This window comes from Astyanax mexicanus, chromosome 6, assembly GCF_023375975.1.
Source record: "Astyanax mexicanus isolate ESR-SI-001 chromosome 6, AstMex3_surface, whole genome shotgun sequence".
Lineage (NCBI taxonomy): Eukaryota > Metazoa > Chordata > Actinopteri > Characiformes > Acestrorhamphidae > Astyanax > Astyanax mexicanus.
Window position 1 is genome coordinate 29,488,853 of NC_064413.1, and position 21,808 is coordinate 29,510,660.

The window sequence follows — 21,808 nt, forward strand, 5'->3', positions numbered from 1 at the left end:
ATACAATGTTCTGCACTGTACATTAATAGTTAAGCCTTTGAAACTATGAAGAAAAACATATGGAATTATTTATTAAAGAAACCAGAATATGTTTTATATTTTAGATTCTTCAAAGTAGGCGGCGCTTGATTACACGACAGCTTTGCACATCTTGGCACATCTTCTCAGTCAGTTTTATGAGGTTGTCACTTGCGATGGCTTTCAGTTAACAGCTGTGCTGAACTTGTCAAGAGTTAATTATTTAAATTTCTTCTCTCTTAATGTGTTTGAGAGCATCAGTTGTAAAGTTGTGAAGAGGTAGAGTTGGTACACTCTAAGAAATATAAGTACAGATTTGTACTTAAAAGAGTACAAAGCTTGTCGCTGGGGCTGTACCTTATATTGAGGCACAAAAAAGTACCTTTCAGTGAAAGTCCTTTTTTGTACCCATGGTTTTTGTGGCAGTAAAGATTATAAAGATTATAAACATTATCATCAACTAAATATGGCTCAAAAACTTGATGATACAAAATTGTCTGGCTTTCAAATAAAAAAATGTGCAAATAAAATATATATTGTTCATTAGTACAGTGATGCAGAATACTGAATGTACCCTTTGGCTGGTTAAATGGTACAAATTTGTACTTATTGCTGTTAGAAATGACTTTGTACTTCAGAAGGAACAAATCTGACCCTGTAAAGACCAATATTGTACCTTTGAGGGTACAATTATGAAGAGTGTACCTTCGAGTACAAAAAAGTACTCATGTCGTACCTCTGTTTTTTAGAGTGTACACAGTGAATAACCTCATTTGAATAATGTTGTAATCCATATTATGGCGAAAAATACTTTAAGAAATGAATGTCAGTCAATCCGAAAAATTTTAAGAACATTATGATGAAACTGGCTCTCATCAGGACCACCCCAGGAAAGTAAGACAGAGTTACCTCTGTTTTACAGAAAGGTTCATCAGAGTTACCAACCTCAGAAACTGCAAGTTAACAGAACCACAGATAAGAGCACCTAAATGCTTTACAGAGTATTTTTGGTTTGTTTTTAATTTTATTACATGATTCATTATGTAGTAAATTCATTAAAAAAAGAAAAATATTGAATGGGTTGGTGTGTCCAAACTTTTGCCTGGTGTTGTATTCACTTGCACTTGTGAGCGCTTATAGTACTTTACTGGATTACTTACTCCTGCATTTGTTCACATATAACCCCTTTCCATTTAATTACCAGTAAATGTCTGAGTAAAAAGGGCATGTGTGAAAGGGGTGAGTGTACGTCTTCTGTGTGCATTGGCTGTGCGCTTTTACATTGCCTATAAATGTAGTCTATAAATGTGCACTGAGCTTGCTCTATGCATCTGTAGTCTACATACACTCTATTATTGTGCTGTAAAAGTACAGTATTCATATTAAAAAAATAGTAACAGTGTGAGAATAAAATGATTATAGTTAAAGAGCTGTACAGCTGTTTTGAACAATTGATTAAAGGCTCTTTTAAGCCAAGACCAATGCTTACAGAGAAATAAATTACGATTTTGAAAAAGAACACAAATATATCAATAATGTCTTTCACAGTTGAAAACTGATGGACTGCGATTGCGCTATTTTTTATTAATGAGGGACTGTTCGATTTTCTGTCAGATGCGTTGAATTCAGGCTGATCAATCAGAGCTTGGTTGTCATGGACCAAACTAAAGAGCATTAAGATGGCAGCAGATCAGCTGATCTAGTTAAAGTTAAAACTTTAAAGAATCCAATGTTAAAGAAAATATCTGGCAACACAGAGCCCAAAAGAGAGCAAAATCGGACAGGGAGCTGAGAAAAAAAAGAAGTGAGTTAATCAAAACTTTCTAGTTCCATTTACAGAGCACAAAGGCAAAAGAACTTGAAAGTTTCACTACATAAAAAATCATGTTTATTTCCAAAAAAACATACTTGCTGTGAGAGGGTCCTCACTCTGTCAGAATTAGAAAGACTGAGTTGGTATTCTCTTAAGCACGCAGATCTATAAACTTCTAAGCAGTTAAAACAACCCATAAAATACACCAACTCAAAGTGAAATAAGAGCAGAAATAAATGAATGTCATTTTGCTTAAAATGTTGAAACTAACATTTGGTTTTTATCTTAAGGTCTTTTGAAGATCTGATCATCCCTAAATATTTATTGGGTCCCCCATGTAGTTTCCGACTTTCATAACCAAAACTAGATTGCATGCACAAAATATTATTGTTTTATTTAAAAAAAAAATAGAACTTTTAAGTGAATTTCACTGTTTTAATGCACAGTTACAGTCCCTGCCTGATTGAATGTGAGATTTGACCTCGTGCTAAGGTTTGGTTGATTTCAGTGGACTCAGAGGACGTCAGCAGCAGAGAAAGAGCACCACAGTTTACACAGATTAAACTGAAATAAACAGAATTATGTGTTTTGCCGCATTTTGGTACACAGAACAGATTCCAGAGAGACTGGCCTTGTTTATGCTTGGAGGCAGTAAAGACATGCAGGGACGATCCAGGGGTCCAGAAGGGCGCTTGTGATTCACCCAAAATGTTTAGTTCTTTTGCTATGGGCCAAACATTTGTTCCTGACAGGTTTGGGACATTGTGTGTTGCATGTATGCAAACGGCACGGAGCAGCCACATCATAAAAAGCGTCATATGGTCTGTGGTCGAGGAATGAATGATTGTAATGATGCTGAAGGGCTTTTTTGATGTGCTGCAGACAGCATTTCAGACAGTTTGTTGTTTTTTGAGAGACTATGTCATTTTCCATTCAGTTCTGTTTAATTCTTTAAGCATTATTGACAATTTTATGACTTTTTTAACTATATTACCAAGCTGCTGTGAGTTCTCTCTCTCTCTCTCTCTCTCTCTCTCTCTCTCTTTCTCTCTCTCTTATGAATAGTCACTATTAGAGAATGATCACAGTCACTAATGGTGCTAAGGGAGTGCAGGGTCATGTATATGATTTGTAACCTCTGCTGAGGCAGGGGTTAAAAGTCATCCAAACTTGGCAGTGGAAACATACACACACACACACACACACACACAAAAGCACCCACACACGCAGCTTCCAGGGCTAAAGGCCGCCAAGTCTTTAATGGCACTGACGCGTGGCTAATGCCCTCTGTAAACTCAGCACACACAGTGTTACTTTAGTACCACGCTCTTTTATTCGCCTCTGTATTTCCCCGTGATATCAGGTTTTTGCATTTGCAGTAAGACATTATTACATCTGACCATTTCTCAGATATCATCTAATATTCATCATGCAAGTTTTACATTGAGTTCTCTCTGCTTATAAACCTGCCCTGTTTCTGATTTTGTGAGAGCAGCTCACATTACATATGCAGAGTACTCTCATCTTCTGGAAAAAATACTACATTCTAGGAAAATTGTAAAATTGTACTGAACCTTTATATTTTATATTTTGCACCTATTAAGGTTTGGGGGTTTCCCAAGCAATCCCTTGTGGTACTGCTATCCCATGAATTTTGGCATATCATTGTTTATTAATGTTGTGTACATTGGTACGTATTAGTGTGTATCAATGTTGTGCATAAAAGCAGCATATCCATTAGATTTTATAAAATATATTTTTTTACATTGTAAATGTATACTGAATTCATCCAGACTATAAGGTACATGTAGTAAAATTAAAAGTGTTAAACAAATCAAAATACTCTGTAGAGCATTTAGGTGCTGTTAACTTTTAGTTTCTGATGAACTTATTCTATGCAGCTCTTGGTCTTCTTTTCTGGGGTGGTCCTGATGAGAGCCAGTTTCATCATAACGTTTTCGTATGGTCTTTTTGGCTGCACTTAAGGATACTTTCTAAGGATCCTTAAGGAAATGTGTCTTTTTTTAAGTATGTTTTTCTTTACTTGAGTTGAGTTGAGTTGTCCTTGCCATAATATGGAATAGAACATTACTCAAAAAGGACTATTCACTGTATACCAACTCTACCTCTTCACAACTTTACAACTGATGATCTTAAACACAGTAAGAGGGCAAGAAATGTAAGTAATTAAATATTGTTCAGCACAGCTGTTAACTTAAAGCCATTCCAAGTGGCTCTACCTCATAAAACTGACTGAGAAAATCCAGCCAAGATGTGCAAAGATACCATCTAAGCAATAGGTGCTTACTTTGAAAAATCAAAAATATAACATGTTCTAGTTTGTTTGAATTTAAATTGAATTTAATGTGTGTCCAAAACGTATGACTGGTACTGTAAATCATCTGTATCCATCTGTATTGTAAACTAATCTGGTCCTAAAGTTGTCTGCATGTGCACATTAATGCGTTTATACATGTTGCCTTCAACACCAGCAGCAACAACAAATGCCAAATTTCGGAGATGTATTAAAACTGGTAAAATCGATGCGTTAGTAGATCATGTGTGTTTTGCATTTTACTCAAGAGGACAGCAAACAGCCCTTCGATTGTGTATAATCATGTCAAGAAGGCAAAAGAAGCCAGCAAGATTGTTTTCGCAGTTATAGCTGAAACTGCTGTACCAAGACATGCATACAGGCAAAAAACATGCCCAGTAATCAGATGTGTATTCAATCTAGGACCACATTTAGGAGTCGTACGTGTTACAGTCACACTATCCAACTCAACCAATCCTGAACAATTTCCCCATTCCTATTCACCTGAATACTGATCATATTCACCTGTTTCTAAATAGATCTGTTTGTATACATTCCAGTTCAGGCATCTCAGTTGGATTCTCTTTTGTTGCGGTAGCCTGGTTGTTGTTAGTCTCTCTGGTTTCTCTCTAGCTTGTATTTGCTTTCTGTCTTGGTTTTCCCCTTGTTGGTGTTGGTTACTTGTTGTACTGGTGTTTTTATGTGTTCACACAGACCTGAAAAAACTGATCCGTTTCAGATTTTAGGTCACTTCAGGCTGGTAGTGTGAATATAGCCTAAATAATAAGAAATGCACTTGATTACTTGCTAGTTTTGACACTGCTATCTATAGATATAACCTAAAGTAAGTAAAAAAAACTGAACAGTAGAAAATAGAGTCATCTTGAGCTTTGCCTGTACAAGTGTGTGACGATTTAAGCATGTTTATAGGATATAAGCTTACTTGGATACACTGGTCATGTAATTCTAGTGCAAAAATTAAAGAGCTAACTTCTGACACTAAACATGTCTTGGCTGATCGACTGCATTTGGGTGATGAGGATATTATGCGAGCATTGCCTTATGATGTCCAGACTGTTCCTGAGTCTCAGTGTAGACATAGGGAGGGTTTCACTGACCAAAACAGAAGCACACAAACAGAAGAACATGTTGGCTGTGGATCTCAGCAGGACTGGTATTTTTGAACTTGGCATCATTTCATCAAGTTGTGCTGCAGAGGGAGTGCCAGGGAGGACCTTAAGGGGCCATTACATCATGGAAATAGGTGTCTGCACATTTATGAGTGACATCAGCCTTAGGGTTGGGGTTACAGTGGGATGCTAATAGCCTGTCATCCTCTATACATAGTTATAAACACACACAAACACTGACACACACTGCATGTAAGTGCAGATCATGACAGATCCTTTGGGAAATCCAGAGTAAACTAAACTTTATTTTGATATGTTGATGTTGATACATGAACAAAGTATGAAGAGGCATTTTGTACTTAACTTAAAATCAATAGTTGCACCCAGAAGGAAGTGTCTGATTGCAATTCTAAGATAAAGATTACCAGAAACAGTAAAATGATATGAAAAATATAAAAAAAACACATATACACATTAATTAATTTAAGGTGGCAGTAATAAAAGATGACATAACAGAATGTTGACTAAAAAACAACGAGGGTAACAGAGTTGATTCAGCATAATTTTACAGTGTGATCAGTTTCCGGGTTGTGCTTGGCCAAAATCTACCTAGTAAACTAGACTTGGTGTCTGATTCCTGTGTATAAATATCAGCTCCTTTCTGAAGAAGCTGAAAGAAGATGGATGTTCTCCAAGCTTTTTCTTTAGCTCAGAGCTTACCCAGACCACCACAACAGACACAGCGGAGTGATGCACAAAAAAAACACAAATAAAGATAAAAAGGAGGAGTCTAAAGTATCTCAAGTATAGGTTGAGGAGAGAAGTTGTAGAAGCAGAGATTTTGTGGTGTTGGGAGATAAGTAAACAGTTTTCAGGAGAGAAATCTGTGTAGATTAACATCCACTTTACTTAATTTAGCTTAGCTTTACATCCAATAGAGACCTGCTGAATTAGAAGGGAAACATGTCGACACCTCTGTTCCTTCATATAATGTGCCTTATAATCCGGTGAATGCATGAAAAAAAACCTTATAGTGACTCAACAAACTGCACTGGACTATGCTGTTTGAGATGGTGGAATTAAATCATCATGCTACTACATTTAATTCTAATTTGTGGAAGAATCATACTGTCGAGTGTCTTCTCTGAAGAAATGAAATCGATGTTACAGATGTCCTTCTTCTTGTAAATCGCAAATTGTTTCCAATATATCAATATTTATTGATAGTCAGTCTATAGTTCTATCAGTCTATTAGTTACATGTATACACCATTATTGTATCTAATACATGCAGGTAAAGGGTTTGGGTATAGCTGTACATCATTATTAATTATTAATAAATATTTCGTATAAGTGTTCTCAAAGTCTTAATCAAATCACCCTTTTTGTTAATTTGTTAAGTGAAAACAGCTGCATGTTGTAATTCACAACTGTTTATTTGCTTAATTTGTGTTTGTGTGTGTGTGTGTTTGTGTTGACTCAGCTGGAGCCTTGGAGACTGGAGTGTGTGTAGTCGCACCTGTGGGTCAGGAGAGCAGAGTAGGCAGGTGCAGTGTGTCCAGAAAAGCAGCTCCAGTCAGAATGACGTTGTGGCCGATGTCCAGTGCGCACAACCCCCTCCGTCCCGCAGGCAGCCCTGCAACATACACACCTGCCCACCAGCATGGAGCACAGGACCGTGGTCTCAGGTGAGTGAACACAAAAGTGTGCATCTAACAAGCCAGAAAAAAACTTTTCAACTTTTTCAGGTATGCTGCTTATTGAACACATTGAAAATGTTGAATGATAGATGGAAAGATTGAATTGAGAACACCCAGTACTGTCGCTTTTCTATTCACATGGACAGTTCTTGCCAGACACCACCAGTCACAATCATTACCACACACTACGTTGTTTACTGTGGGTGGTAGATAGGTGGTATTGCCTTCTATGTGGTATTCCCGATACGTGTGTGGCACTGTAGACACAGTCGCGTGTGGGAAAGAAGGAGAGAGGGAGAGACAGCCGCACCACTTGTGTGCATATTGAGGAGGCGCATGCAAAACAGAGAGGGTTCTGATTGGCCTGTTCTCTGCAAAGAGTGTGCAAGTCGGCTAATCAGTTTTTAATGTGGGCGGGCGGGTTGTGTTTTTTTCCTCTGCTGGATGGGATGTGTTCAGGAGCATCATGGCTCCCATCAAAACTCATTTTACCACTGAATTCTCTAAAGCAGGGGTTTAAACTCGTGCCCCTCTCCCCGTTTTCCAGCACAACGCATCCTATTCATTTCAGTGGAGAAAGCCGCTGCACCTGCAGCCCCGCCCTCCGAAAAAACGTTTAGCAGAGCTGTGACTTCACACCCACATAGGAGCCTCACACACACACAGAACAGTAGCCTATTAACCACGAAGGAGAAGCTGAAAATAGCGTAATATGGATTTATTTAACAATAGATCAATGTGAGATTGATTAAAAAAAGTCCCTGAAATTCATTTTTGCAGCTTGGGATGTCTGATATTGGACCCCACTTAACTAGGTTTCCAAGCCCATTCACAACCACAGAAGACAGACCAGAACATGCTGAACACAGTCTGCTGTTCGTTAATCTGTATCCACTGTGATCTTGTGTTCAAATGATACAAAGGAATCTGCAGATGTAGTGCAGCTGTACTGCCGACTGGACAACTGCTGTTCAGATCTGTAATATATTTAATCAGGTTTCAGATTCAGAGCTAATCAGATCATCCAGACCATTAAACAGTAGGAATTTCAATAGAAAATGCTTTAGAGGAACTCACTGCTCTAGCTTTTCTTATACAGTACCGGTGAAAAATTTGGATACACCTTCTCAGTGTACATTAATCATTAAGTCATCAAGACTATAAAGGAACACATAAGGAATCATGTAGAAACTTAAAAGTGTTAAACAAACTAAAAATACTGATTTAGGTAAGAGCATTTATGTGATCTTATCTGGGGTGCTGTTTTTTTGCAGTTTCTGAGGCTGGTAACTTTGAACTTATCCAGTGCAACAGAGGTAACTTTTTTAGGGCGGCCCTGATGAGAGCCAGTTTCATCATAACGTTTTTGATGGTCTTTGCAACTGCAGATGAGGATACTTTTTAAGGTTCTAAGGTTTTTACAATTGGCTGACCATCATTTTTAAGTATTTTTTTACTTTACTTAGTTGAGTAGATTTTAGATTTTAGATTAATCAAATAGAGCTATTCACTGTATATCAGCTCTTCCTCTTCACAACACAAGTGATGCTCTCAAATTCAAGTAATTAAATTTAGTTTAGCTTCCTAAATAAATTCATATGTTTTTCTTCATAGTTTGGATGACGTTAGTATAACTCTACAATGCATAACTTTTTTAAAATAATGAAAATCCACTGAATTTAGATTTTTGATTGGTACTGTAAATAAAACCCTTTTTTCGGCACCGAATGTCTGAAAGAACACTTACTTTACTACTTCTTTGCTGAACTCTACAAAGGCAGTTTACATCACTTCCTCTGAGTCCACACACTAGGTTTGGAATGGATATCAGAGCAGTGGGGTGTATAAAGCCATTCCTGTGTCTAGAGCAGTGTTAACTTGCTCATTTCCAAACGCCAGCCATTGCCTGGCACAAAGCAGTCGTCTGTACAGGTTCTTTAGGTTTCCTCTACAAAAATACTTTAAGCGTATCAGACAGAGCTCATTGTTCTGCTCAATCTGGGATATACAGTTTCAGTCAGACCTCTGATTAAACAAATGTGTGAAATAAAATGTATGTCTGTTATATAAATGCTTATACTGAAGTATATGATATATGAATAGTTCTGTTGATGCCTGTGTGTAAGAACATTTATGCCCCACTCTACTGATGTCACTCTACTGATCATGACTTTATTTTAAGATGGCGGCGCCTGGAGATGTAGGTTACTCTACGGGATGTAAACAGTGTTTTTTAATAAACTTCTTATGCACTTTTGAAGTTCTTAATGCCAGAGTTCTTAAATGTCAGAGCTCTCCATATTCTACCAATAAGGTGTGGAGCTACTTTGAGTCTTGATAACGATGTAAAAAGCGATTTATCTGCAGATGCAAAATATGCCCTATTAAAACCCATTCTAGCCTTTTTGGACAAACTACACAAAAGTGCTGGATCTCAGAAAGCTGCAGGAGAGCTGCGGGAGGTGGCATGTTCAACAAAGAGTAGTACTCTTTATCATTTTTTACACCCAAAGTCAATTTCACACCGGAGTTCTCCTTTAAAGTAGGTCTGAAATGGTTCTTTTTCTGTTTTGTTGCTCCCAGTGCTCTCGTAAGTGTGGTAAGGGTGTAAGGAAGAGGACAGTGGAGTGTGTGAGCAGTACTCCAGGATCCCGCACGCTGCCGGACAGCTTGTGTGTGCTCCTGCCCAAACCTCACAGCCAGGAGAGCTGCATGCTCAAACGCTGTCCCAAACAGCACAAAGCCCAGTGGACCGTCTCCAGCTGGCAGCAGGTAAACAGAGCTACACTGCTGGACTTAACTCTCAGTTAGAAGGCATATTTTTGGGCATGTCAATTTAAATAAAATAGTTATTGAATAAATCATTTAATTACATCATTAGTTGCATAGTTCTGTGATAGATTACTCTTCTGTTGAGTTTAAATTTTATACTCTGTATGAGCTGTATTGAATCAGGGTTTTTTTATGGTTTATGGTTCTAAACTACTAATGTAGTTTCAAAATGTCTGTATTGGATTGGATTACATTTATGTTCAGTTCACACTCTGTATGAACTGGATTGAATCTAGATTTAGTTAGATTTTAATTTAATTTAGATTTACTTTCTGTATCAAGCTTCAAGTCATACTTATTCTATTTGCTTTAAAATTGTGTTTTTTTTTTATTCTTCCCTAAACAATACGTTTTTTTTTTCTCTAACTAACATAATAACATAACTCCTAACCTGCTCCTGTCCTTCTCTTCCCACCCCTGCTCCAACAGTGTTCAGTAACGTGTGGTAAAGGTACTCAGGTGCGGTTTGTGAAGTGTGTGGAGAAAGACGCTGCTGGGAAATTCAGGGATCTGGCCTCGAAGAAGTGTCAGCATATGCCCAAACCCTCAGACGAGCTTCAGAAAGTGTGTGTCCAGCCAGACTGCCCCAGCATCCACCGTATTCACAGGCCAGACTGGTACACCTCACCCTGGTCACAGGCAAGTCCAGCAGCAAGGAGTGACCTAAATGCCATAAAACTATAACTCTTTGAGAATGCTTGTGTTAACTGTGTGTGTGTGCGTGTGTGTATGTGTACAGTGCACAGTGTCGTGTGGTGGAGGCATCCAGGTGCGCTCTGTTCAGTGCCTTGTACTCGGCCGTCCATCGACAGGCTGTTCCCCTCAGCTGAAGCCAGCTGTGTCTCAGGCCTGCAGCACAACCTTCTGTCCACAGCAGCAAAATCAAGGTAAAACTCTCACACCATTCTCACACCATACACCAGTATGAATCATCCCAACCCAACAGACAAAGACACACAGAAATCAAAGATCCAGTTCTAATATTCAGAATCTAATATTACTCAAATAATATTGTTATTGAACACAAGTGTTTTATTTGTGCAGACACACAGCTTGTACAATGACATCAGTTGGGCTAGTATTGTGACCAGACTGACAGTTCTGGCCAGGCGTCACTGATCACACTCAATACCACCCACTGCACTGTGCACTCTGGGCAGTAATGCCCTCTATGACATATTACCAAAAACCTGTGACAGTGTGGATCAAGACATGTCAATTGGCCTCTTAATATGGAAAACTATCAATAAAAAACATCCTAAAATTATTTTCAGTGTTTTAATTAATCCATTTTGCTTTCATCACCCTTACAAAAGAGAGCAAAATTTTGCCTGAAACAAGAGATATATTAACCACTCTCTTTGCATACGAGACAGCCCATATTCATATGTCTGCTTTCTGCTTTATAGATAGCGCTTATACAGTAAATGCACTTGAATGAATAATTGCATATAAATACTTAGGTAATACTTTACAATAAGGGTCAAAAATAATATCACTTTTAACAGAAATAAATGTTATTGAATTTGTTAAGTAATGTCTCAACTAATTATAAATTGACACTAGTTAAGACATTATCAACCGTTACTAAGTTACAATGATTAAGAGTGTTGTAAATAGTAATGATACATTGATAACTGATACATTTTTAACTGATACATTAGTTAAAAAATGTTTTAATGATTAATAATATCTTAACTCGTGTCAATTAATAATTAGTTGAGACATTCTGTCGTAATAAGTAATGTTAATTAATGTACCCTTATTGTAAAGTGTAATGTGGTCACATGTTTTTTTTTTTGGGGGGGTGCACAGATTTTTCCCTCTAGAATGACTGGTGCAACCTCAGGTTTTTTAGTCGCACCATTGAGAAATTAGTTTGCCTGTGCGCCCAAATTGGTTACATTCTAGAGCCATGATCTGGCATCCACTATCAGGCCTGGATCAAACACAAACCATAATTCACAGTGCCTTGCCAAGAGCAAGCTGGCCAGTGTTAAACAGGAGTGGACATTTCCAAGCCTTGTCCCTAGTTAACTCTTTACATACCGCCATCTCAAGACTTTCGGCATGCCAGTGTACGTAATTTAAACATTTTAAGAAGAGTAAAGGCTGTAGAGGCAACAAAGAGGGACTCACTTTTAGTACTTTAGTACTGGTTTCAGAAGAACCATTGGATGGTTTCTACAATCTTTTGGAGACAAAATAATGTACTGTATTCTGTGCAGCACACCATTCTACTACATCCCAGTTTGTCACTGATTTAATCTTGTTATATTTTTTTCCTTCACAGAATCTGTCTGTAAGGATTCTTTCAGCTGGTGTTACCTGGTGCCCCAGCATGGAGTGTGCAATCACAAGTTTTATGGGAAGCAGTGCTGCAGATCCTGCTCACATCCAAATTTATGATGGACGTTTGCAAGCTGCTGGAACTGTGCAGTGGAGGCAGCGGCTTAAGCATGTGAGACTGCAGGCAGATGAGGATCACAGCAGTGTTTTCTAGTGACTGGAAGCCGACAAGATGGCGTGCAAGTGTGAAAGTGTGTATGTGTGTGTGCGTGTTCCACTTTGGTTTGAGCCGCTCAGCTCTGTCGCCTTCTGTTGAAAGGCGGGTGTGAAGATGTTTACTGAAACCCATGGAGGAGAGAGAACTCTGAGCTCCATCTGAAGGAGCTGAAGGAGTATTGGCTTTCAGAACAACCTGTGGACTCACAGATCTGGAGAGATGAGCATGAAGGGCCTGGTTGTGCAGCTGCACCTGCTTGGGGATTAGGGTCGGACCCCGTGAGCTCGGTGAAGCAGCCTGAGATCTGTTTGGATCAGCTGATGAAGCACATATCGGACATTAAACTGTTTTTAAAAAGAGGAGGAGAGATGTTTTTCAGGAATGTTCTTCCCTGTGTTAGCCTAAACTTACTTAATTCTACTGCTTTTCACTGCTTTGCTCTCTCATCACTTCTCTTTGTTTTCTTTACCTCTTCCATTCTGCTAGTCTTCTTTATTTGGCACCTTTACTTTCTTAATTCATGTTTTGGTCCACTTAATTTTCTTTAGGAATATACATTCATTTCTGCCCTTCAGGTCTGCAGCACATTCTAAATTATTTGGGATGGTAAACATTAATTTTTTTTTAATCTTGCCATTCCTTCTATTAACACTTAAAATACATTTTATGTGTTATTTTGTCCTGTACGAGACCTAATTGTCATATTTTTGTCCACACAATCTAAACTGCAGGCAGGCCAGTCAAGTTCCTGTATCCTTGTTTACCATAGACCTGACTGTAATGTGTGCAGCATGACACAACCCCATAGCATTACGGACTCTAGTTTTGAAATGTGTTGCAGGCCTGACATGGAGGAATGTACATTTATTAACAAATAAAATGACCATATTTTTCGCACTATAAGTCGCACTTAAAATCCTTACATTTTTCCAAAAATCGACAGTGTGCCTTATGTATGAATTCTACCAGTCATGTAGTAAGAAGCAGTAAAGCCACTCCAGTGAAATAAAGAATTATACAGGAGTTTCACTGAAGTTTTTCTCCAGCTCTGAGGCTGAAGCAGTATTAGCATTAACTGCTAACCGCAGCGTTAGCTCCTTGGCTGTTCAGAGGTGAGTATATTGGACTGTAGCCTGCATGTTTACCATGCTAAAACAAGCAAAGTGGGACGAACCACTAGTTGATAGCGCCCTGGCTTACCAGAACAGTATTCCTCAGTGTAGCACTGTCAGCGGTAAGCACTGTTGCTAACTGCGCTGTTGAAAATATTGAAAATGTAAACTTACTGTGAAAAAACAGAAGTCATTTACCCACCCAAATAAACAGTTTTTAAGAGAGAAATCTGTGTAGATTAACATCCAACGCTCATTTTTAAAGAATTAAGGTTTTGTTAACTTAGATGCTTTCCCATTAAAAGAGAAACATGGCGACACCCCTGTTCCTTACTATTGTTGCTTAAAATGTGCCCTCTATTGTTGCTTAAAGTGCACCCTCTATATGAAAATAGACCAGAAAATAGATGTTCAATAATAGTGTGCCTTATAATATGGTGTGCCTTTAAATAAAAAATGTTAAGCTAACCAGACAAATGATGAAATATCTTGGGTTCACACTGTCTGCAATCAAATAAATGACAAAATAAAAGTAAGAAACACTGATTTTTTTTTTCATACTCTTCTATTTTTCTATTATTTCCTGTATTTTCTTTGTAGGTTTAATTACTCTCTGCCTGTTTCTTTGGTGTTCTTGCTTTGCAGGTTGTGTTGAGCTGAGGGCAGCTGCGTGTGTGATGGCTCTTATACAGACAGTATTTTTTTCATGGTGCTACACATTTCCTCTGACACTTAACAAAAGGGGCTTGGGAGCCTCTTAAGTGTGTTGAATTAACAGAAAAAAACTGAACTGAGTGAATCATTGTTTAGAACTTTGAAACTGATCCACTTATTTATTAACAGCACTCTCCTGTTACTCTGAATGTTAATGATGTGCTTATCATTTTGGCATGTATCTGTCAAACTGAATTCAGGGTTATCCCCTCATAAAGACACTTGTTATTATTTTTGTATGTATTGTATAGTATTATATGGTTACGCCTTTGCATTAAATGTACAATAATAAGTATTTGATGTATTTTTTGTCAGTTGTATTACTTTACACAGTGGTGTAAATTGAGCTTTTTTGTATCAGCCTGAGAAACTTTAAAGACCAAACACAGCATTGTAATTATTGAAAAGCTCAATATGATCTTGTATGGTTAGAAATGTAGCTCAGTGGATGCAAATCTACATTAATTTTTCTTCAGTGCTTAATCTATGGTCAGAGCATTCTTTGCTGCATGAATCACTAGACCTGTTACAGCAATAATGACCGTATTAACTTATCGCTCAATATTTGGAATATTTGCTGGCCTCAGCATTGCCCATTGTGTTTATGTGTATGTATTTTAGCAGAATTTTTTTTTTCAGTCCAGTCATGCTGTTTGTTTCATTTTGTTTCTCTTGTCTGCTGAGGCAAGGACGAATCTCTGACCTGACAGGAGAAGAGTGCAATGCAAGCAATGCCCATTAAAATCGCACATTAAATAATCACAGCAGAAACTAGTGGGTAACTTAATGGTGCAAACTGTGCACATCTACAATAATTGACATGTAATGTGTTTGGAACACAAAAAAGTGGGCAAGAAAATACAAAGAAAGTAAAATAAACATGTAATAAATTAACAATACAAATGGAAATAGAAATAAAATAAGAATACAACATGATTAAAACAATATATTAAAAAAAGGGAAATTTGTTTCCTTAAAAAAAGTTAAAAGAAAACACGAGACATTATAATTAAAAGAATATTCAAGTAATGGAAACTAAGAACAAAAAGCAATATAAGAAATAAATTACTAACAATGTGCAAAGCTAAGCAAGTTAATAAGTGTGGAAAGCTAAGTCATTTTAAAGGAGATGGAATTCAAAGTTTATACCATTTTTCTGTAATATTATGCTGTAATTGTCCTATTGCCCCCTTCCATCCAAAGCATGACACTAATTGGTTTATGATGCAGCCTAAACAAACAGTATTTTTTCAATCCAAAAATGAGCATCTTTAAAGGCTGTAATTAAAAATGAGTGCATATTGAACACTGTTGTGTCAGAACTCATAAAGGCCCAAAGCTATAGAAGTACGCAGTGATTGCTAACAGTGTGGTGCACCATGCTAATGCTGACTAAGTGATTTCTCTTCTGTTTCCAGATTAAGCTGTGCTGGGAAAAAGAGAGTTCTCAAATTTTGGCGTTTGTTGAGGGATCTTAGACTACACAACCATGCAGAACACTGGCAGATCCTTGATATCCTTGGACATTTGCTTGTTCCCTATTCAATACACACAGGTTTTCAATTAGGTCATAATCCAGAGCCTGGGAATGCTGTTGTAGTCCTTTGATTCTGTGTTCCTGTAGTCATTCTTTGTGGATATTCTGTGTTTGTTTGGGGTCATTATCTTGCTGAAAGGTTCGCCCACGTCTAAGAGTCAGTATCAAACAGTGACAAAGCATCAATGATCCACCATCGTTGACAGGTTCTATCAAGAGTTTTCTAATGTATGCAGTCTCTTCTGTTTCACCAAATGTGTTGTTGCTGATTGTTACCAAAAAGGTTAATATTTGTCTTATTTGACCACAATACATGATTCCTTTTGGAGTTTCATAGACATCTTGTAATGCTGGGTTGCAAGGTTTTGTGAGGTAAGGTTTCTATAATGGATCCCTTTCAAGACGTCTGAGAGAAAACCCCAAATGGGTTTCTAATCATGTGTTCCCATTGTCATAGATCTAATCCAGAAGACAGTTGGGACCACCGTGCTTTACATGTGGTGGAGTCAGCAGTGTGTGTAGCCTAAATGTATCTCTATTGAATCTGTGCTCCTGCCTGTGTGCACTGTTCTAAAACCATATTGAATGCCACTATTATCAGGAGATTGCTGGTTCGAATCCTGGTCAAGCAGCTTGCCATCAGCCGCCAGAGCCCCGAGAGAGCATAATTGGCCTTGCTCTCTCTCTGAGTGAGTAGATTCTGCTCTTTCTCCTCATCACTACTAGGGTGATGTCGATCAGCACCAGGTGTCTGTGAGCTGATGTATCGTAACCAAGACGCTGCTCTTTCCTCAGAGCGAGCTGTGATAGCTAAGCTAGCTAAGTTTGCTTAGCTTAAATGTAAATTATCTGTGAACATCACCTTTTTCCATAAAAAGAATGAAAATGATGTATAAGAAAAAGAAAAGTTGACAGTTCAAAGGAAAATAAAGAAAGCTAAACATCTCCTATCATTTACAGTATATGTTCATACTGCATGTTCTGCAAGTGACTCACATAATGGACACAGAATGGATTCAGCTTTGCAAGCTGCTCCTCATTAATTCAGAACTGACCAACTCCTCGATCCCTCGAGTCATGGGACCACTGCACCGGCTGAACATCTGGATGAACTCACGCGAGAGACTGACAACAAGGAAAGAGAAGGAACCAGAAATGTATAGAAGAGAGGATGAGTAAGGCTGATTTATAGCTGGTCAGCTGAGGCAGTAGCGGGTGTTTATTTACCCCCTGCAGGCTGCCTGCCTGGGCTTGACCAAGCCAGGGCTGATGTCAGCTCTTCCAGACCACACTAATGTCTGAGCAGTTCTGTCACTGTCGCAGTTCATTCCAGCTCAGTTTTACAGAGACTCTAAGAATATAACAGGTGATGTTTAAGCCAAGTTCTGATTGTGTCATATTAATAATCATAATAACTAATCGTTTCTGAATGAATTAATGAAGTTGCACTTATATAACACCTTTCTAAAACCCAAGGATGCTTTACAATTTACATGTAATACACACAACCTTTTATACTCAGCACTCATCCGCACACCGGAGAGAAGCAGCAGCCAATAGTGCACAACATACTCTCAACCGGAAACAACCGTCCACCTGGAGGACTGCATTGGGCACAACAGCGTTTACCCAGTGCCAATCCATATCTGGGCACAGTCATATATACACAATCATAAACATAGAAATACAAATCAGTTTAAAGTATCCAATTTACCTAATCTTTATGTTTTTAAACTGTTGAAGGAAACCCACACAGACTCCCACTGCTGGGAGGCGAACATGCTAACCACTAAGCCACCATGCTGCCCAACAGCATACAACACTCATACAACACTTTTTACAGTCTTTATACCGTCTTTAAAATGTGATGAAATTCCATACAGTTCTCAAAGTCTTAATCTCTATTCAGACATGATTAGTTTTACATATTGTAATTATTACCTCAGAGATTCTTATCAGAGTCATTTTTTAACTGCACACTTCCATGTCCTTAAGGATCCCAGCACCTTTACCTACTGTAAACCAAGCTGTAAAAATAAACTTTATTCTCAAGTACAGTGTCACTTGAGAAGGCATTTAGTCCTACAGTGGATGGCGTGGTTATTTGACTGTGGCAAATCTCCTACAACCCTCAAATCCAGAAGATGAGCCAAAGGACTTCTCAGAGATAAGCTAAGTCATTGTGTAACGTGAAGGCCTATAGACTTCATTTGTGTTTTGAAAATAGCAACTAAGTAGGGTATAAGATTGGATGTTTTGTGTAAATCGAGTAGCCACTCCCATCTCCCATCTGAGATGTCCATCCGAATAGGGCTTTGTACTGTCTTCCTACACCTAATACAAACCTTCACACAGTCTTATACAGTCTTTGTACAGTAACACATAGAAAGGCACTATATAGATGTAACTTTATTCATTCATTCACAATCTGATACACTGACATGAAAAAAAAAACATGGAACTAAAATTGCCATTACCCCATGGAGGCTTAAGAACAATGCACTGACCTACAGGTACACTGTTGTGCATGTGGAGCCTTCTGGATCAAATCTAGGTGTGATTCACCTAGTCACCTAGTGAGTCACTTGTTGCACAGACAATTCTAGAAAGTCACAATCATTACCCCACTGTGCTGTCTACTGACTTTTGGCATGCATTATCTATTCTTATTGTACAATATAGTCTTCATGCAGCCATTTACTCTCATCCAATTCTCACAGTCCTATACTGTCTATAAACAGCAATGGAGTCTTCTTGTGGTCCTTTTATAGGTTCTTAGTCCTTGATAGGTTCTTATACAATCTCATATATTTTCATATAGTTTCAAAACTCTCAGAAACACAGATGTTCATCACACAGTCTCTTACAGTCTCATTAAAACTTCATGCAATCAGTTTCCAAAGGTGGTTACCATGCTTCTCCAGCTTTAAGAGCTTCATGCAAGATGTGCATCAGACACTGTCAGACCTGAAAACCAACACTGTTGCTTTGTCCATTATCACTACACCCCACCCTTCCCCTGTCCTCGCTCTCCTAGCTGGACTGCTACAAGTGTTTGCTCTCCAGCCTCTCCACGTGCAGTTAATCCTTCAGTCAGTTCTTTAAACAGAGAGATTGTCTTTGTTGCAGTGAGGCGCTGACCCATGAAAACCGGAAACTCGACTTCAGGAAAGAGCAATCATCATGTGGATTGATGGCTGGAACAGCACGTCTCTTCTCCTCCAGGCTAATGTCTCACAATAGCCTCCTCCTCTTATCTCTTCTCTCTTTTCATGCGGATCAGGACGGCTGACCTCCTACCTATCTCCCACCTGACCCCAGCATGCTCTACTTCCTCCCCTCTCTATTCTTTTTACACCCTTCTGAGTGAGTGTCTTGACTACCCTTGAGTTTGGAAAGCAAACCGAGGGCCGGGTTCAGACACAAGGTTAACACATCATGCAGAATCATAAGTGCACAAAATATACACCTTGCGCATTTCAAAACACGCAAAAAGCAATACTCCAACGCTTTTTTAATGGTGCTGGCACAATGCATGAATATGCATTAACGGGGTGTAAGATAAGAATAAGCATGGCGAATCTCCCTGTGCTGGGTGTACAATAGGGCCCATACGGTTTATCATACTGTTCCAAAAGTGTGTCAGTGACTCACAAGCGTGTGTCAATCATGCATTTTTATTGAGAACACAGTGTCAGAAACAGGCTGTCTCAAACTGAGGCAATGCCGTTGCTAGATGGTTGCTATGATATTCCAGGTGGTTTTATGGTGATTTGGTGAAAATGATGAGTTGTTGCTAAGTGGTTGCTATGTGGTTCCTATGGTACCCCAGAAGGTTGCCATGGTGTTGCTGAATAGCTGGTTGCTGGTTGCTTCGGTGTTGCTAGGTGGTTGATATGGTAGTGCTAGGTGATTGTTTTTGTGGTTCCTGAGGTACTGCTATTGGTAGCTAAACTGTTGATTGATAGTTGCAAAGGTATTAATATGGTATAGATCTTTGTTGCTAAGGTGTTGCTTGGTGGTTGGTATGGTCTCCAAGGTGGTTACTATGGTGTTGCTAGGTGGTTGCTAAAGTGCTGCTTGGCTGCTTAGGTATTGTTATGATATTGCTGTTGTCGCTAAGATGTTATTAGGAGTGAATAGGAGGTACAATGGATGAAAAAATGATAAAAAGATGAGAGTGCAGGTCAGTATGACTGTGGATTAAAACGTTCAGCTTTAGCACAAAGCTCTGCATCTTCTGAAGGGTGAATTTCAGCTAGAAGTGAATAATGAAAATGGCTGCGACACTGTTTTGTAGGTGTGGAGTAGAAGGCCATTTCTGATTAAAGGGCATGAGGAACGCAGAGTTTAATAGAGCTCTTCAGAGTGACAGGACCTTCATTCTATTTCCTCCATGTGAACAGTCTGACACCGCCCTCTGCTGACAAAACACTACTAATACAATGAAAAATAGTTCTCTATTTTGTTTTGTTATAAATTGTAGAATTGTTTATTTGTTTGTTTGTTTTACAATACTAAAGTTTTTTATGATATTTAGGACATGATATGATATTAATTAATCTAAACTTAATAGTGCCAATAGTGATTAAAAAGCTAGATTTAATGGAAAGGGAAGGGAAATGGAAATGAACTGTTTTCTGTATCAACCACGTATTACATCTGTTTATTTTTATAATAAACATATATTTTTATCAGTATCTGCACGTGTCTGCAATTCTGTGCTCATCATGACAGGAAATATGTTATAACAGATGTCAAACATTTATTTAAGAAAATTTGGAATGGACAAAACAAACAGAAAAAATATATAAATCATATAAATAAATAATTAAAAGTATTCATTGATCCTGGTTTGTTTGTTATAGTCTAGTTATCAAGAATTCTGTGTTTTTCTAATGGTATGATACAAAAGATTATGGTTGACCAGGTTTAAGCACATTTAATAGAATTCTAATGAGATTTAATGTACCGTATGGGAACAAGTTCCTAACATTTAGAAAGCAAAACAGTTTTGATTATATATCCTTTATAAACATTTACAGGTTTTGTTATGTATAATTATGTAATGCATTGTGTTTTTGCATTGTGTTATATAGAAACACAATTTCTCCTTAGTTACAAATACAAATATTGCCATTTAGAGCATGTATTTGCAGAAAATAAGAAATCAACAAAATAACAAAAAATGTACAATGCTCTCAAACCTTAAATAATGCAAATAAAACAAGTTCTTATTAATTTAGAAACAACAATGCTAGTATTTTAAGAGTTCATAAATCAATATTTAGTGGAATTACCCTGATTTTTAAACACAGCTTTCATGCATCTTGGCATATTCTCCAGAAGTCTTTCACACTGCTGTTGGATGACCTTATTCCACTCCTGGTGCAAAAAATCAAGCAGTTCAGCTTGGTTTGATGGCTTGTAACCAATTTCTCACATTAAGATCATGAAGGACCCGTTCCATCCAAGCCATTCCCTGTTCTCACAGCTACCGAGTGGAAGGAGGCTCAGAAGCTTGAAGACCAGAACCAGCCGGTTCCGAGACAGCTTCTTCCCCCAAGCAACCAGGCTGTGGAATAGCCAGTAGAACGGTGTTCTGCCCAACCCACCCCACTGACACCCATACAAACTCTGCACCCTGCACTTTACTTTACACTGCATCTATCAGACTTTCCCATATTATACAGCATTCTGCCCCCTGCACTCCCCACTCAACTCATTCCTTACCTGCACTTACTCATAGCTATACTGTCACATACTGACTACTTCCACACTATCCGCATATCTACATCTGTGCATATCTGTTCTGTGCAATATTTGTCTATAGTGTAAGTTATCATGTTTATTGTAATTAAGTGTATTGTAAATAGTGTTTATACTGTAAGTTATCTGTATGTCCTATTTTTATATATTTTATATTATTTTATTACTCTCTTGTAAATATTATTCTTTGCGCATTGGTGGGAATCTGCACCCAAGTTTTTCACTCACATGTACACCTGTACTCTGTGACGTGACAATAAAATCTTGAATCTTGAATCTTGAATCTATTACATTTAGAGGTTTTTCTAAAGGAAAAAAATGTTAGACCACTTCAAAAGTTGAACAGTTTTTTAGGTATATATTT

At 38.1% G+C, this 21,808-nt stretch overlaps 1 protein-coding gene across 1 annotated transcript in view; it reads left to right on the top strand.

The window, feature by feature from the left end:
* The window catches only part of LOC103024154 (A disintegrin and metalloproteinase with thrombospondin motifs 16), an 86,265-nt gene extending 71,661 nt beyond the window's left edge, over positions 1-14,604 (top strand). Inside the window, exons 19-23 of the mRNA XM_007254528.4 lie at positions 6,758-6,962; positions 9,558-9,746; positions 10,236-10,445; positions 10,546-10,693; positions 12,100-14,604. Coding sequence (XP_007254590.3) covers positions 6,758-6,962; positions 9,558-9,746; positions 10,236-10,445; positions 10,546-10,693; positions 12,100-12,215 — 868 coding nt within the window. The 3' untranslated portion in view covers positions 12,216-14,604. The remainder of the gene's footprint in view (positions 1-6,757; positions 6,963-9,557; positions 9,747-10,235; positions 10,446-10,545; positions 10,694-12,099) is intronic.
* Positions 14,605-21,808: the final 7,204 nt, after the last annotated feature.